Consider the following 17704-nt stretch of genomic DNA (forward strand, 5'->3'; position numbering starts at 1 on the left):
CTTTTTTTTTTTTTTTAAAGATTTATTTATTTATGCAAGCACTGGGTACAGTCAGAAGTGCGGGAGGGTGAGAGAATTCACCAGAGCCAGAGCGGGGAACAGAACAGGCAGACTGACGAAATACACTGCTGAGGGGAGCAGCAGGCGCAGCAGGAGAGGTCTGTCGAGCCATGTGGGACCCTCGCCGGCAGCCAGGGATCGGACCAGCACTGCAGCGCTCAACTGCTGCGCCACCAGGGGAGGCCCAGGTGCAACATTATCTTCTCACCTCCTTTGTTTACCTAACTGGGTAACTCTTTGTTTGAAAACCTAATTTCCGCAGTAGCTCTGACCTTGCAACTTCACGCCTTGTGTTCCTCTATCTTTCATTTTCTTTGTTTGGAATCACACTGCAATGGCCATGTTCCAAGCCCCAATTTTACAGCTAGGGGAAGAGAAGGGCCGTTGCTCAGGTGTAGACATGGAGTTTACCTGAGGTCACTCTCCAGGAGCACAAACACAAAATCAAACCAACAATCAACAGAAATGTAACAAACAGCACCCTCGAATCAGAAACCGCCCAGCAAGGAAGACTTTAGCAAGTAACAACCCAGTCTCAGTTTCTGCCAGGACAAGGGCAATAAAAACTGCAGCCATGAAGGAAAAACACAGACGGCTTGCTCATACTCGGTGAACAGTAAACAGAGAAAGAACACATGGCCAAAGGCAGCCAGACACCAAGAGGGCTGGACACTGGACGGACTGGAAAGAGCCCTAAAAATCCCTCTCCATCATCCTCTTTCTGTTCCAAACAGAGAGTTGATTTCCCTGGGCTCAGGCAAATAGAGTCCCTGAGCTTGTGCCCCTTGCTAGACTTGGCATTTTCCAGAGTGACCGTTTCCAGGAATGACCAGTCCTTACAGCCCCGTCCAAGGGAGAGGCCAGAGGCAGAAGATCCTATTCTGTCCCATTTAATTTGCTTTGCTTTGGTCCTCAGGGGAGGAATTTATAAGAGGAAAAATGAATATATGTAAGGGCGCTTGGGTCCATTTACCTGGAACAGGGAACCGATGAGCGCTGCAGGGAAGGAAAGGCCGAGTAATTCATGAAGCCAGTCCAGGGCGTGGCATGGGCAACCCTTTCTGCAGCCCTATTTGTTTTTGGAAACTGCACTTTTGTCTAATTCCCCTATGCCACACTTGCCATCATCTCTCCTCTGGGGAAGTAGCATAATAGCTGCTGACTCTTCTTGTATTTAATATTCAAGAACCATTCCTACCAACTCCCAAAGTCCAGGTCCAAATCAATTTTGTGGACAAAATCCCAGTTCCCAGTCCCAGCAGCTCTTTGGAAGGCTGTCCTTTGAGGGCCAGGATTATACGGTACCAGGTGGTGAACAATGAAGCAGGGGCAATGAGCACTGAGCACTGAGCAGAGCCTGACCTCTAACATATCCCAAATCTACGAAAAAATTGTCTCAGTTTGTGGACTCCTGAGACATTAGCCTCACCTTTAGACCACGGAGCTCCTGAGTCCTGCCTCAGCAGAAGCATCTCCATAAAAGAGGGAGGTTCCAGGTTCCCTGCCCCAACTAATAAGGCGCAGGGCTGAACAGCCAGGTGAGGATATGGAAGACTTGGAGGAGACATGGAAAAAGGAGACATGCGGAGCAGAGACCCGTGAAGGAGGGCTTGTGTCTCAGTTTTGGACTTGCACTAAGGTTTTGGAGGACATGGAAGAGACACATGGAGTCAAACCACGTAGGGACACTTGTAAGAGACACGTGGGTGGGAGACTCATGAGAGGCTGACAATGGCAGCCTTTATCTTGACTCATACATTAATTTTGTTCTTTTTATCCAAAATATGCCTGGCCCCTTTGGTCCCTTTCCTATGGTTCCCAGCCAGAAGGTGCCTTAGACTTGTGGCAAGTTTTTAGGCCTCAGCAGCCCCATTTTGGGCCAACCCTGTTTGTCCAGGCATTCACCCACCAGGGGATGGGTAACTGTGGGTGTTTCATTAGGAAACTATACACTTTCTTTTCTTCTCTCTCTATGTATAATAATTCTGTTAAAGATCTCGAACACTAAGAGTTTGCTTGGTTTTTATGTGGCAGATGGCAGACTCACTTTAGGACATTCAAGTTGGGGTGTCCCAGGGTGCCCCTAAGTCTGCCCGCTACCTAGATGGCATGAAGGGCCTATGAAGGATTCAGCAATTTGGAGTCACTATTATGGTCCTCTCAAGTGCCTGTTGAATATATAACCAAGAGAGGCATCTCTTTATCCCTCTGCTTCATTCTTTATTCAATAGAAATAGATAATAGAAAGTTGTCTGCTTAAAGGGAGAATTTTAGAACAGATTTCATTTTTCTCTCTTTTTTTTTTTTTTTTTTTTTGTCTTCTCAAATCTGCTCTCTGATTTTTCCCATGGAAGAGCAGCGGAGAGAAAAAAAAAAAAAACCCACAGTATTTCAGCACAGTTCCACCACAGTTCCAGCGCTAAGACATATATCCTCTGTGACCCCTTGATGAAACTTTTGATGAAAAAGTTGATAAAATGTGGCAATATCTGCTACTGAAAATATTGATTCACTTTCACTATTAAATAGTAACTTCTTGGAGGCCTCCCTGGTGGCACAAGGGGTTGAGACGCAACCTATGAAGCTATCCGCAGCCCCTGCAGCACGAGTTGGATTCTGGCCAGGGAGCTACCCACATGGCGCAGCAGACCTCTTTTGTTGTGCCCGCTGCTCCCCTCAGCAGTTGATTTCAGTCAGTCTGCCTGTTCTGTTCCCCATTCTGTCTCTGGTGGGTCCTCTCACCCCCTACACCTCTACCCTGGACCCTAGTTCTCATAGGCATAAATAATCTTTAATAAATAAATAAATAGTAACTTTTTTCTGGCTCAAAGAATAATGACCATGGACCTCTTTTTTCAAATAAGAAAACTGAGGCACAGCCAAAAAGCCGGTGGTTTCCCAAGACTCAGGGCCTTTTCACAGATGAGTGCTCAGGCTCGTCCACCAACGTAAACACATAAGCACGTGGCACACACACACACAGCCACCTTTCCTACCTCATCAAATCCCATCTTGTCTGGATATTTGGGGACAACTGAGACAAACTGGGAGGGCTCCATGGGAGGGCGGTCAACTGGAAGACACAAGAAACATGCAGATTGCTGGTTAGTGACAGGGTCAGAGAAAAGCCGCAGTCGAGTCCACAGTGGGGACCACTCAGCGGGTCTCCCCCACCCACTGGCCAACAGGACCCGGGGGTCAGGGTGCTGAGTCAGAGAGCGCTTGTTTCTATGAAGATTGCAGATCTGCCTGCAATATTGTGAATTATAAGAAAAACATACACTGGGCATTCAGAGGACCAAAATAGATGTTACTCACACATACTTGGTTTTCATCTACAGTTCCTGGCTCACATCTCCCCAAACCTTTGGAATTTCCCTGGTGTGGTGAGTGATGAAGGTGTCCATTGTTATGTTACTGAGAGGACTTTTTGGGAAGACCCTAAGAAAGGGCACTAGTGTTGGCTGGAGAACCAAGCTGGTGATTGAAGAGCTGGGGCCTCCAGTCCCGCCCTCCTGGACCACTTGGTAGGGGAGAGGGGCTGCAGGCTGAGTTCAGTCACCAAGGGCAGTGATGCCTAGGTAATAAAGTCTTGGGCATTCTGCTGGTTCCCAGTTCCAGAAGGACAGAAACACCTATGTATTTCTTCTTACTGTTCATTCCAATCCCTGGGATAAATTGGTGACATGGTGATTACAGTTTCCTGAATTCTGTGTGCCAAGTTAGCAAACCAACTGAGTCTGAGGTGGGGGCCCCCTGGGAGCTTCTGATTTAGAAGCACAGGTAACTGCCTGGCTTGTAGCTGGTGTCTGAAGTCTAAGGAGGGGGTGTGTGGGAATCTCTAGTCTGAAACTGGTTGGTCAGAAACACAGTTAACAGCCTGGGCTGGCAACTGGCATCTGAAGTGAGAGATGCAGTGAGAGACGGAGCTCTCTGCCTATGGAACCTGATGCTGTCTCTGGGTAGACAGAATTGAGCTGAATTCTTGGACATTGAGCTGGTATCTGAGAATTGCTTGTTGGTGTGGGGAGCCTCTACATAAATTCACATTGGAATCAGGGTGAGGGAACCTTTATTCATTGCCCCATTTCCTTTAAGACCTATTTTCAGATAATTTGCAAGGTAGTTTAGGGTAACGGTGAAGTGTGAGGGATGTGGAGTCAGATGGTCTAGGGCCAAACTCTGGTCTGTGATGATCTAGAAGAGTCAGGTGACCTCTCCACGTCTGTTTCTTTGTGTGTGGAATGAGGACATAAAAGTATATCTTTTATGATGTTAAAAAATTTAAATGAGACCTGGATGCAAAGTACTCATCGCAATAAAATTAACTAGTAAAGACTTAATAACTCTTAGCTATTATTTAGGTGACCCATGGTGAAACAGACTAGAGTTTATTCCAATAGTGCTTTTTTCTTGTATATTTAAAACTGTCAGAATCAGACTATTTTTTAATTCCGTCCAGATAGGTTTAGCTACAGGTACTCAAAACACATTTATTTTAATAAGAATTCACCTCCATGGTCCAATCCACGTCCCAGAGCTTGACACAGAGCTAACAGAGAAGTTTCCACATGGGAGGGACACCGCATCTTAATAAAAGTATGTTTTATTTGATAGTAAAAATAAAAGCTTTCTTTTCAAACTCTATAGTTCAAGGGCCGAAAGCAATTATTAAAGAACTTGAAAAGGTCTTGAAGCTTTTTGGTATTACACATATTTAAAGAACTCCTTTGTTTTTCCTGAAAGGAAATGAACAAAATTTCATTTTAAATACAAGAAAATTTAAAATGAGAGCTGGTAACTGGGTTGTCTGAAGAACTGTTGGGGAAGGCCCTGGCTACTGCTCCCAACGTCCATTCTCCTCTACTCCAGGAATACGAGCCAACACATTTTCCTGCCCTTGAAGCTCATTATGGGCATGCAACTTGCTGGAGGAGGTTTAAATTGGGACTGCTCAACATGCCAAACCCTCCCTCACTGCCCCATTACCCCCCACCCCAGCTCCCCTACCCCCACAGTCCCCACAGAATCCTCCCTACCCTAACCTACCCCACAATCCACCTCAACAGTCCTCCCTACCCTCTACTTTCCCTACTATAGTCCCTTAATAGTTCCCTCAAAGTCCCCCCACATTATCCCTTCCCTCACAGTCCTCCCAACTCTTCGCCTATAGTCCTCTCTGCTCTACTCCCATACTCACAGTCCTCCCCACCTCCTTATATTCCCCCAATAACCCTCTTTCCCTCCCACAGGACCCCCAAGTATCCCCCACATAGTCCCCCCCAGGGATCTAGGAGTACAGGCAGATATGAGGAGGCACCCTGAAGCAGCCTGGACTAAGCACCAACACTTGGAAGGCAGCTGCCTGAGCAAAATCGAAGAGCAGGCAATAGAGGTTTTGGACACCATTTGATAGCTCAGTATAACTTCACCCATCCTGAATGAGACACTGTGCAAAGGGCTTTATTTGTTTAGTTTATACTTCAATGGGATATTAGAGAGAAAAACATGATATCCACTTTTATTATTGATCAAATGATGCCAGAGACAGGAGTTGGTATTATTACTCTAACCCTGGCCCTTAGAGACACATTTCTATCAGGTCAAGTACATGTGTCTGCTCACATGAGCAGCCAGAATATCTCAGTCCTTTCTGCTCCACCCCACTCTCTATGAATTGCTTTACAAATCACAAACATTGATTGGGGGCCCACCATATACAGGGTTAGGTTCCTAAGAGCAAGGAAACTTAGCAGTCAAACTCTTCCTGACCTCGGTATTGTTTGAGGAGCTTCCTTGCCTTCCCTCCTTGGGCTTCCAGGTTGTTCTAGGTTATAGGCTAAGTTACCATTTGCACACCCTGGGCCTCTGGCACTCACATGGCCTGCATGGCTTGAACATTTCCCTCCAAGAGACTGCTTTTATTGACGTTGCTTCCACCAAACATGGGCAGTGTTCTTAGGACAAGAGTCCCCAAAAAGCCATGAGTGGCCGGATCCTAGAAGCCAACAGTGAGCAGAAATATGAGAAATATGTCTGAGTTTTGCCACTGAAGGCAGAGGTAAGCTACAGAGAAAAGCAGCCATGAATAAGACTAATTCAAGCTATGAATTAGACAGAAGAGACTTACTACACGGGAGGAGATGTGTCCTTGCTGACATGAAACTTGAAGGTATATCCCATCTCTGTTTGGGATCATTCCTGACATTCATAATTTATCCAGCCCCTCATTGAATCCCTCCCTACATAGTCCCTACTGTCCCACTACTTATAACATTGCATTTTATTGGCTCCTGGGTAGTTTTAGTATCTAGGCATAATAACTACTGTTAGAAAGCGCCTAATACTCACTAATCTCCAGGCTACACACTTGATATGTATAATCATATTTAACTAATCTTCACAACAAGGAATGGGGGTCAGGTATGAACGTCATGAATGTCCCTTTTTCACAGATAAGGAAACAAAAGCTTCCACAACATGCTGAAATCAGAGAGCTGGTAGAGTGGGTATTTGAACCGAGCTCTGATGCACACTCAAACCTTACCCCCCCTCTACCCTGCCCCTGAAAGGTAATCGTGGGTGTCAAGTGGCCCTTGGCAACTGGGTGGGTTCACAGTAGCTCAATGAGCTAAGTCCTTGCTCCTGGAGGACCATCCCTTGTTCTTCCTTTGTGGTCTACACTGAAGCACATAACCATTCAGCCCACCACATCCGGGCCCCTGTCTGGAAAAGTAATTGAGAGATTGTACTGAGAATAAATTTTAACCATTCTCTCCCATCATTTCTCCATAACTTCTCCCAGTGCTGCAGCCACCACCCTCGCTCAGCCCTTACTCACTATGTCTGAGTTTTTAGAGTATTTTTACACACTTTTCTCTGTGGCCTCATTCCAACTCATTTTGCACATTGTTGTCCAGAGTCTGCTTCCTTAAGCTCAGATCTGTTCTCGAACATAAGCTGTCATACTTGGCACAGAAGTGTTTCACAATTTATTTCATGGTTTTTAGCTCCACGACATCACTTTATCCTCACCTTTTTACTAGTTTATGTATTTATTGGTTGTTATTTGTATTATACATGAAGCAATTGAGACCAACCCAGATGTAGATTTGCCCCTGTTCAAATGAGTGACTGGCACTGGCAGAACTGGAACTCTCAGTTCTGATTTCAAGTCCAACAACCTTAATAATCTTTACATGATTTTTGTTGCCTACAAATGTCATCATGGAGAATGGGCACCAACCATTTTCTATCACCTCACGCTCCGACTTGTAATCTCCCCAAACTACATAACACGTTCACTTCCATCATCATTACAAGATGAACTCTCTTGTCATTTACCCTCAAATTTTCTGTCCAGAAACACACCCTTAAGCACTCTGTACAGCACCCAGTGTACTAAACAAGTAAACACATGTACAATGATGGGCCCGGCTTAAGAGAAGGGTTGGCCTTGTTGCCGTTACACCCATCTCCAACCCCACCCAAGCTCTCCACTCTGGCCTCTGAAACTCAAGTGTGCAATTCACAAGCTCCCTCACATTTCCAGTCTCTTCTTTTCCTGCATGTCCCTTTGCCTTTCTGTTTTAACTTGGCTTTCCTTCGGGAACACTGCCTCCCTTTAAACTGTCAGAGTGGAAGCTGATTTTTCTCATATCCCCAACTCCCTCCAAGCTGTTTCCTTTTCATTTGTCAAAACCCCCAGCTTTTTTGAGGCATCTTTTAGCACCTCCCTCCCCGCCACCTGCTGATCATACCCTCTCTGTTACTACTGCTCTGACCTCTGACTCCCAATCTCACTGGCACTGGCACTGCCACCATCTTAGAAACCTCAGCATCCAGGTGGTGATGCAGCCAACCACCTGGCTTTTAGGGTCTTGATCTTGGCACCAACAATCCTTCTTGCAGGACCCACTACCATGTTTTCATCCATCACACCTGTCATGTGCACACTTCCTCTAGTACCTGGCCCAGATTTCATGGGCTAGCACTCTAACCACCCCTTGTAAAGACCCTTATGTCCCTTCCATTGTTCTTGCTTGATAAAACCTGATGTGACTGTCCCTTTACTCAGCACCGACAAGAACACTGAGTCACTTCAAAATTACAACCACAGGTGTCAAATGGGCTGGACATTGCCAAAAGAAACAATGATATTCCAGAGTGAATTCACTTTCTTGCTCTGAAAGATCTATTTTTCTTCTTGTCTCCTGTTCTGAAGCCTCTCTTATCTCCCTCGAGTTGATGACTGGACTGCATACTTCATGGAGAAAACAGACAAGTCAAAGCAAACCTACCTCTTCCTTCTACCTCGAGTCCATAAAGCCAGCTGCATCTGCACCACAGTCTCCTCCTCTGCTACTGGGGAGAAGCCCTGCTGTTTCTGTGCAGGGCAATCTCTCCCACATGGCCCCGGGGCATGATCCTCTTATTTTCACAAGGACTTTAGTCTTAAAATCCCCATCTTTCTACATCATTAAGTTTTCCCTCTCATTAGCATATCAGCCTGCTGTAAAATTCTATCTTAAAAAAAATAAAATCAACACAACATAAAACAGCCTCTCCAGTGACCTCTCACCCCTCAGAGCCACCCATTTCTCTGCTTCCATGTTAAGATGGCACCTTCTCCTTTTCCCATCATCCTCTTTGGTCTGCTCAAATGGGCTTGTGTCCCCATCACTGCAGTGAAGTGGCTCTTTTCAAGCTCACCACAGATGTTGCACTTTACAGACTCAAAGAGCAAATCTCTCCTCAAGCTGTACTTGACTTCTCAGCATCTATTCATTCTTGAAAAACATCTCAGTTTTCCCTTCCAGCTTTCTGCTGTTTATCTCCCCCAGGGATCTGTTCTCTGACTTTTCCTCCTCTTTCTCTCTTTTTTTTTTGACTGAAGTTCACACTGTTCCATGGCTTCAAATATTCTTTTAATGCTGACAATTCTCAAATGTCTCCAGCTGGTTCCCCTTCCCTGAACTCCAGTTTCCCACATCCACTTCCCTGCTAATCTCCCCATTCAGATGTTTAATAAATATCTTAAGCACATATGACAAAAACTTCCCTCCCCATGACACCATTCCCTTTCTTCGAGTGGTATATTGGGCCAGAATCATGGCATCATCCTTGTTTCCTCCCTTGCCCTTATCAGCTGTATCCAGGTCTCTGTGAGTTCTGCTGACTTTGCCTCCAAATATGTTTCCCATCACCACATGGTGCAGCCTGCAGCCACCACCGTCATCTCTCACTAGGACAGAGGCTCTGCTTCCCTACATTCTACTGCCCACACCATGGCCTGAGTGATATTTCTAAATGCTTAGCTCCCCATCAGGCCCCACACGCCTGCCTCCACATGGATCCCTAAGACCCTTAGAATAAAACTCATACTCCTTTCTGGGGCCATATGGCTGCATGTGCTCTAGTTGCTGCTTCCTCCACACCCATATCTCCTTCCTCTCAGCAACTCATGTCTATACCCAACCACATCGTCCTTTGTGCCTGGAGCACCCACACTCTTTCCTAATGGCCTAGCATGTGAGTCCTTTATGCCTGAGATATCCCCCCACACACGCCCACCACCACAGTGTTCACATGTCTGCATCTATTCCTGTGTTGTAGTATAAATTCCTAGCAGGCAGAGTTTCTGCAGGTTTTGCTCACTGCTGTATCCTCAGTATCTTCAACAATCCTTAGAACATAGAATAAATACCTCTAGTCTGACTGTCTCTCCAAAGCTTCGTTGGCCTCTTACTGCTTTTAGGATGGACACTATGCTTTAGCAGGGCATTCAAGGACCACAGCGATTAAACCACTGTCCTCTCCAAACTGCATTTTCTCCTGCTGTTCTACTCTCTTCCAGGCTCAGATGTCTTTGCTCAGTTTGTTTCCTCTGCCTGTACGGTCCTTCATATCTAAACTCCACACTTCTACAGTATCAGACTAAGAACAATCAGGACTGATCGTCTCCTAGATTAGCTCAACCCATAACAATATTTCTCTATTCCAATTCCTGTTGTTTTTCTATCTCCTCCTTTCACAGGGCATTACGATATTTTGTTGGGGTCATTTTCATGGCTGTCTTATCTCCCCAGTTAAATATAAACTCACCAGAAACAGGACAGGTTATATTTTGACTATCCAGTACCATCACATATTATAAGTAGAGATTCAAAGTCTGTACATGAATAAAATGCCTTTCTAATGCTTCAATGGGTAGAGACCAGTTGCAGTCATTTATTTTGCCTACGGGTTCCAACCCTGTTCAAAGTGCTAGCTCACCTTCCCTGAGGAGACACTTTTCAGATATGATTTCAACATCACCAGCCTTTTTTCTTACATGGGCCTCCAGTTGATATTTCTGCACTCTCACCTCCAAGGTTTATTTTCCACTTCTTCTCTTTTTTTCCCACTTATTTTCTTATTCAACTTAAAATTCAGAGCCTGAGATTACAGCAAAACTATGCAAGGAAGATAAACACAAGAATTAACTAAACTACCATATGTAAATTGGCCCCAGTACTCAAGTTGGCATGGAGAGGGAGATGAATAAAAACAGCTTTAAATTACAGGTTCTTCTCAAATGAATTCTACCTGCCTAGCATGCCACGTGCCTATTTGTCATAACTAAAATACTTATTGACGGGCCTCCCTGGTGGTCAGTGGTTGAGCGCTGGGCTGCGAAGCTGCCTGCAGCCTCTGCAGTGCCGGTTTGATCCCCAGCCACCGGGCGAGGGTCCCACATGGTGCGCAGACCTCTTCTGCCGCCCACTGCTCCCCTCAGCAGTGTACTTCGTCAGTCTGCCTGCTCTGCTCTCCGCTCTGGCTGGCAAATTCTCTCACCCTCCCGCACTTCTGACTGTAGCCAGTGCTTGTATAAATAAATAAATAAATCTTTAAAAAAAATACTTATTGACAATATTGAACTTCTGTGTATGGAGAACTTTCTAGGCTCTCAGTTCTTTTGGGGAAACCAAGAGAAGGCCAGGCTCTGGCTGGCCCCTGCTTGTGCTGACAGTCTTGGAATCAAGACTGACAGCTGTAATAACAGCCCTAATAACAGAAACAGGTTCATTTTTTATGGATTTGATGTCTATTATTATTTTATTTGCTCCTTCCAATCCTGCCAAGTCAGTGTTATTATTCTCACTCTACAGGCACAGGAATGAAACACTCTGAGAGGGTGATTCTCCTTTCCTTTTAGAAATGTATATGGCAATATAATTAACATTGTGACAGGTGATAGTCTGGGTACAAGTCCATTATTCTGGCTTCAAGTTCAATGCTTTTTGCAACACAATTTTCATACACTCATTCACTTGTCTGGCATTGCCATCAGCAAATACTTGTTTAGTGCCAGCTATATGTCATGTACTCATTGCATGCACTAAAGGCAGTAAAATACACCTCTAGGCAGTAAAATATGTCCTCTAGAACACAGAGCAGGGGTAGAAAAAGTGTGCCTTAAAGAAAATCACAAAAGAAAGTCCTAAGGGCTGGTCCCAGAAATACTGTCACAATGAACCAGATCCTTATTCAACCTGCATTGCCTCTCCATGAAGACTTTTTATTTCCATTGTCTTCATTCTTGGTACTTGGAGGACAATTTCAATCCTAGGATCACTGAGACAAGGAAAGTCCAGATGGCTTTCAAATTGGTGTGCACATCAGGATGCAGATGTTGTCACAGCAGGAATGCTATGCTCCTCCTCAGGTATAACCTATGGGGGCAATTTGTTCAACACCACCCCTGATAATAGAGCTGATTAATGTTTTGCAAACATTTTCCTGTGGAAATACAGTAGGGAAGTTTGCTATAAAGGACTCTTCCGATGCATCTTTTAAATTGTTATTGTCTGTCCTCCCCAGCCATGTTTATTAAAAAAAAAAAAATCCCCACTTTCTATTTCCTACGTCTCATTTCTCTCCTAGTTTGAATTCTGATTCAGCCTTATTGACACTATTTTGCTATGGACAGTAACTGCAAAAAACTGCACTGCACTTTGTTTTCAGCCTTTATCTTACTTGAAGTTTCTTCTTCCACATCTCATGCTTCTGTTTCTTGAAATTCTGTGATATCACATTATCTTGTTGATGAGCCCCAACTCACCAATATCTTTAGGCCTGTTAGCACTTAAGTTCCAGCTTCATCTCTCCAACAATTCACAGTGAACATTTGCCTGGACTCATTTAATTCATTCAATTATTCAACAAATAGTTCCTGGGTGCCCACCAGATGATGAGTAATGGGTGATGGCTTCAGACTAATGTGATAAGCAAAAAATGTATGGTTGTCAATGGAGCAGAGCAGGGTGGTGGATGGGAAACATACTCGCAGGCAACTCAGTGGGTTTATTTATTTTTTTTTTCAACTCAGTGGGTTTAAAAATGAACTCATAATCCTTGCAAATTTCTCTGTTATCCTATATGTTCTAAATCACTGAAAATTCCCACAGTCATCCCAAATACTTTAAGTCAAAACTTGGCAGTTTTTCTCTGCCTCCTTTTTGCTCACCCACAAACTTAGCTAAGTCCTTTCAAGTCTCTGTCATGTTTCTCTTCATCTGTTCCTTCTTCTCCAGCCCTACCACCCTTGCCCTAGCCTGGCTCCTCCCCATCTTTTTCCTAGTTTGCCATGTTGTGTCCTCAATGGACTCTTTCTCTGGCTTGAAACCAGCATCCACAGCCCAGCCCTGATCCATCCATACTGCATGGCTAGAGTGACCTTTCTAAACCCAGATTTCAACCTGCTCTTTCTCTGGTAAAATACCTTTGAAAACGCCCTCCCTCCTTAGACATTAGAGATCCTTCTGACTGAGCACTCCAGCCTTACTTCCTGTTGTGCCCTCCTAGTCACCCCTACTACCCCTACGCTGGAGGGATGAATAACAGAATTTCTTGGATGCAATGTGAAAATCCAGTACAAATAGCCTTTCCTTCGGGAAGCCATTTCCAAAATCCTCCCTCAGGCAGGGTGGAGCTGTAACTTTCTCTTGAAGCCACAGCTGCACATTATGCATGGGAATTAGTGTAACTACAGATTGTTGAGCATTTACCCATCCTGACATCATGCTAGACCAGCAGTAATAGGAAAGCGTATTTAAGGACATGAGCTTTGGAGAGAGTTCTGGTTCAAATCCCAATTGTCATTTGTTTAGCAGAATGATCTAGGACAAGTTACTTGCCTGAAAAGTACCTTTACATGTCAATTTATTCATCTTTCATATGGGAATAATAAAGCCCCTTTCATCAAGTTGTTAAAAGTTTCAATGAGAAAATGACAATGAGACAATATACAAAAAATCCTTACTGGGATCTGTTGCATCATAAGATATTATTAGTAGAAATCATAATTATTATTGTTGTATTAAACTTTATATATCATGGAGCATTTGCCTCAAAACACTGGAAGTTCTCATTATCTCCATGTCATAATCAAGGAGGTTAAATGATTTGCTCAGATTCATATAATTAGACAGCAACCAAGCTAGCCTAAGTCCCTACCACAAACACCATTGTAATCTGGTGGAATGTGTTTGCTGTGCATTGCTGCTTTCTCTGCCTGCCAGAAGCTCCCAGGGAGAAAAGACCTTGTCCTATTCACATTTCATATATGAAAAGTTTAGGAATGAAGGAACAAATGAGTAGGCATGTTGCAGCCAATTCAGACTGATGGCTGTACATCTCCAGTCCTGGCAGAAGGGAGAGTGATTGGTGTGTTCGTGGTGGCAATGGACAAGAGCCATGGCAGGCTCTGAGTCACTCACTCATTGCTTCTATCTGCACGTGGATGAGGTTCTCCAGCTCCTCCTGCAGCGTCTGATGGGGCTTGAGGGGGATGGGCAGGTAGCCATAGTGCTCCCTATTGCAGAGGTACATCTGGACACCTGAGGACCCAAGAGAAGAGCAAAGACAACCCATCAGAAGACACTCTTCTTGGTTTTACAGTGACAGCTTAAGGAAAAGGAGACTGGACCATGGCTGCTGCTGAGTTTGTCACTGAAGCTCAACAAGTAACTGTTGCGGTGCTGCCTACAGATCTCAAAAAATTAGCTTTTATTAAGAAAATAAAACATAGCAATGGGGGGGGGGCTAATAAAAACCCTGGACCATTCTTTAGCTCAGAGGAAACTGATTTCTTTTCTCTGAAGAAAAAGACTATTCGTGGCCTGGAATGAACATGAAAAGCAGGAAAGGATCAACAAGGAGGCAAGGAATCCTTTCCAGAGAACAGAATGGAACACTCTAATCCACCTACAGGAAATAACATGAAGATGGGGAATAAAATCCATATTCGATATGAAAGCAAACAAGAGAATTCTGTAGCACTGCCAGATTATGAAAGCTAAATCTAGGCATATGTAGAACCAAAAAAAAAAAAAAAAAAAAAGGAAATTTGAAATTCTCAATAATCCTTAGTGTTCTGTCTTAGCAGACATGGACTTGGAGTCAACCAAGAACCACGAAATTGCTATACCAGATTCAGAAAGGGACAGATGGAGTCTGCATTTCAAGTCCTGTTAAGAACCTACAATATGGGGGTAGCAGAAACATGCCACAAACCTCTTGTATTCAACAGTGGCCTTCGCAGCTCCAGCTGGCTGGCTTCCCTGAGAGTTCAATAGCATCTGTGTTCAACTCCACAACTAAGAATCCAGCAATCAAGACGGTCTCATAAAGCTCCAGCAACTGACAGTCCTGACCACTGAACGAATTACTTAATTAAAAGGATGAATCTGCCTGGCACTGACCCATGTGTCCCAGTCTCTGATTTGTTAATTGCCATAATCATCCCTGCTCTCCCAAGAGTGAATTGCCTGCACAGTGACTGCTCTATGTCATGCCAGTGAAATTCCCTCCCATCAGCTGCATCACCTGCCAAATCAGGTGAAGCTGTCTCATGGCGTTAACAGAGAAGAATAAGAACAGAAAAGAGGTTTTGTCCTCTTTACTGAATCTGGCTCCAATCAGGGCTGGTCCACTTGGAGCAGTGACACTTCTCTTGCCTTCCGTAACTGAACTCACTGTCTCAGCTATTTGCCTGTATGAACGCTTTTGGAGGACTTCAAAGCAAAACGAATCCTCTTGCAAAGTCATGATGAATTTAGGAAGTGGAAGGGAAAAGATTTGATGTGTAGTTGGCCTCTGTACCCTACTTAGGTAAATCATTTTACTATTTAACTTTCCAAAGCTTCAATAAAAAGGCTATACCAGCTAAGCTATCCATCAAGTAGTAGGAGACCAGAGAGGCCATGAGACACGCAAGGTCATCAATGTTTACCTCCATCACACTTTCTCAGAAAGCTTCTGGATGAGCAGAAGAAGATGAAGCAGGTAGAGGGAAGAAGGGAGGAGGAAGATTACAAACCAGGAAGACTTAGGAGTCCCTGCAGAAGAGGAGCAGAGGGTTCCTGACTGAGACCTGTGGGCTGCTCAGGTTAGATCTAGTATGTCAGAAGGTTCCAGAGAAGACATCTTTGCAACCAGGCAAAGAGAACTTCTGTTGACTAGGAAAATCCCAAGAGGAGTATTAGACAATTAGGGATTAGCTTTGGGCTGTATTCAAAATAATAAAACTACATTAAAAATGGGGGACAATTCACATGATCCTACTAGCAAAAATAATGACCAACAATCTATCTTAAATTACCTTATAATTATACAAATGGTCTGCAGGCACATGAGAAAAATGTTCAACATCACTTATTATCAGGGAAATGCAGATCAAAACCACAATGAGATACCACCTCATTCCAGTGAGAATGGCCCATATCAAAAAACAAAACAAGAAACAGAATCGCAGATTGGTCCAGTCCCTCTGGAAAACTGGAGGTTTCTCCAAATAATAAAAATAGATCTACCATATGATCCAGAAATTCTAGTCCTTGGCATTTATCCAAAGGATGCAGTAATTCAAAGGCATGAGTACACTCCTATGTTCATTGCAGCTCTATTCACAATAGCCACATTGCAGAAACAACCTAAGTGCCCAACGACAGATGAATGGATTAAATGTGGTGTACATACACAATGAAAGACCACTCAGGTATAAAAATAGATGAACTCTTGCCATTTGCAACAACATGGATGGGACTAATGGGATTATGTTTGAAGTAAGTCAGAAGGAGAAAGACAAATACCGGATGATTTCACTTGTATGTGGAATACAGAGAAACAAAACAAAGGAACTGACAAAATTAAACCAAAACAAAGCCTAGAAATATGACTCCAGAAGAGGGGGAGGGTAATAGTGGGAAAAAGGGGTGGAGGGGCCCATTGGCATATGATAAAGAAACATGGGTGCTCCAGTGGGGGTGGGGGTGATACACAGATGAGGAGGTGAGAACTTACTCCCCTGAGTGCTCTAACCCAATGTGATCTCAATAATAAAACTAATAAATTAAGAATTACCATGTAACTATCAAGAAGGCAGAGTGATGAGAAGACTGTGTTTGTGTGAAGGGGGCAAAGGAAGGAGAGAGCGCTAACTCCTCGCATTTGGTGGTGGAGAATTGATAGATAATGCCGAAAATAAACCCAGAAAATCAAGAAAACAAGCATGTTATTTAAACACATGGATGTAAGTGGCACACTAATGTCATGTGGAAGAATTTCAAGCGTTTGACTTCTAGAAGAGGGAACTTGGACAAGGGATGATGTGCAAGGGATTTCAGATTTTATAATAAATCATGGGGGGACAATGTGAATTCTTTCAACTATATGCATGAAAATTTTGGTAACAATTTTTAAAAACCGAAAAGAAGTGTGTTGATAATTAGTTAAGTGTGTGAAGGAATCTGGCACTCTCAGGGTAAACAATATCCTGTTTGAAGATGAGAGGTGAGTGAAACTATACTTTTGATATTTCCTCTATGAAAATATCAAGCATTTCCTTGTTCTCACATAGCATCTTGACACTGCAGATTGAAATATTTATCTCTATTCTTGGTGATAAAAACTCAGACTCAGGAGGCTGTGACTTGCCCAAGGATATATGGGAAGTCATTAGTAGTAAACCTCTGGCCCTAAAGGGCCAAGTCAAGTATGTTTCTACCCACCCAGGACTCAGCAACCATGTCTCAGCAGCAGTGCCTGCTGTGTTTCCATCCCTGCACACAGGCAGCACTTTTGCTCAGGCCCAGGGACACACAGCCCACATCTCTTGCCTCTCTGACTCACAGCAGATGACTGGCAACAGGCATGGCTCCAGCGGCCACGTGACAGAGCCCATATCGCTGGCCACAGACAGATGTGGCCCTCGTGACATCCCCGGGGACATGCTCCATGGACCATGCCCACAGCACAGCTACTGGGGTCACTGAGCAGCCCCTCTCCCTCATCACTCACATGTGGCAATGACTGCAGTCAGGGGTGAAGGATAAGGGTTGGTGAGCAGAGGGTGCTACAGGGACATTCAGACACTTATTTTGGATGTTTAATAAAAGGATACTCTGTATTTTGGCATTATTTACACTTGCTAAGATAGGGAGGCAACCTAAATGCCCACTGAAAGAGAGTTGGATAAAGAAGAGTGATATACAATATATCAATGGATATATTGTAGACAAGGGAATATTATTCAGCTATGAGGCAAGATGGAATGTTGCCATTTTCAGCAAAATGGTCAGCTCAAAGGGATTTGCCAAAGCAA

The 17704-nt window shown here is 44.1% G+C and overlaps 1 protein-coding gene across 1 annotated transcript in view; it reads right to left on the bottom strand.

Moving 5' to 3' along the window:
* The window catches only part of COLGALT2 (collagen beta(1-O)galactosyltransferase 2), a gene marked incomplete at both ends in the record, with an annotated part of 104164 nt that overhangs the window by 11811 nt on the left and 74649 nt on the right, over window positions 1-17704 (bottom strand). Inside the window, 2 exons of the mRNA XM_084249026.1 lie at window positions 3057-3133; window positions 13821-13940. Of these exons, the coding sequence (XP_084105152.1) occupies window positions 3057-3133; window positions 13821-13940 (197 nt within the window). The remainder of the gene's footprint in view (window positions 1-3056; window positions 3134-13820; window positions 13941-17704) is intronic.

The sequence above is a fragment of the Talpa europaea genome (genome assembly GCF_964194135.1).
Source record: "Talpa europaea genome assembly, chromosome: 12".
NCBI lineage: Eukaryota > Metazoa > Chordata > Mammalia > Eulipotyphla > Talpidae > Talpa > Talpa europaea.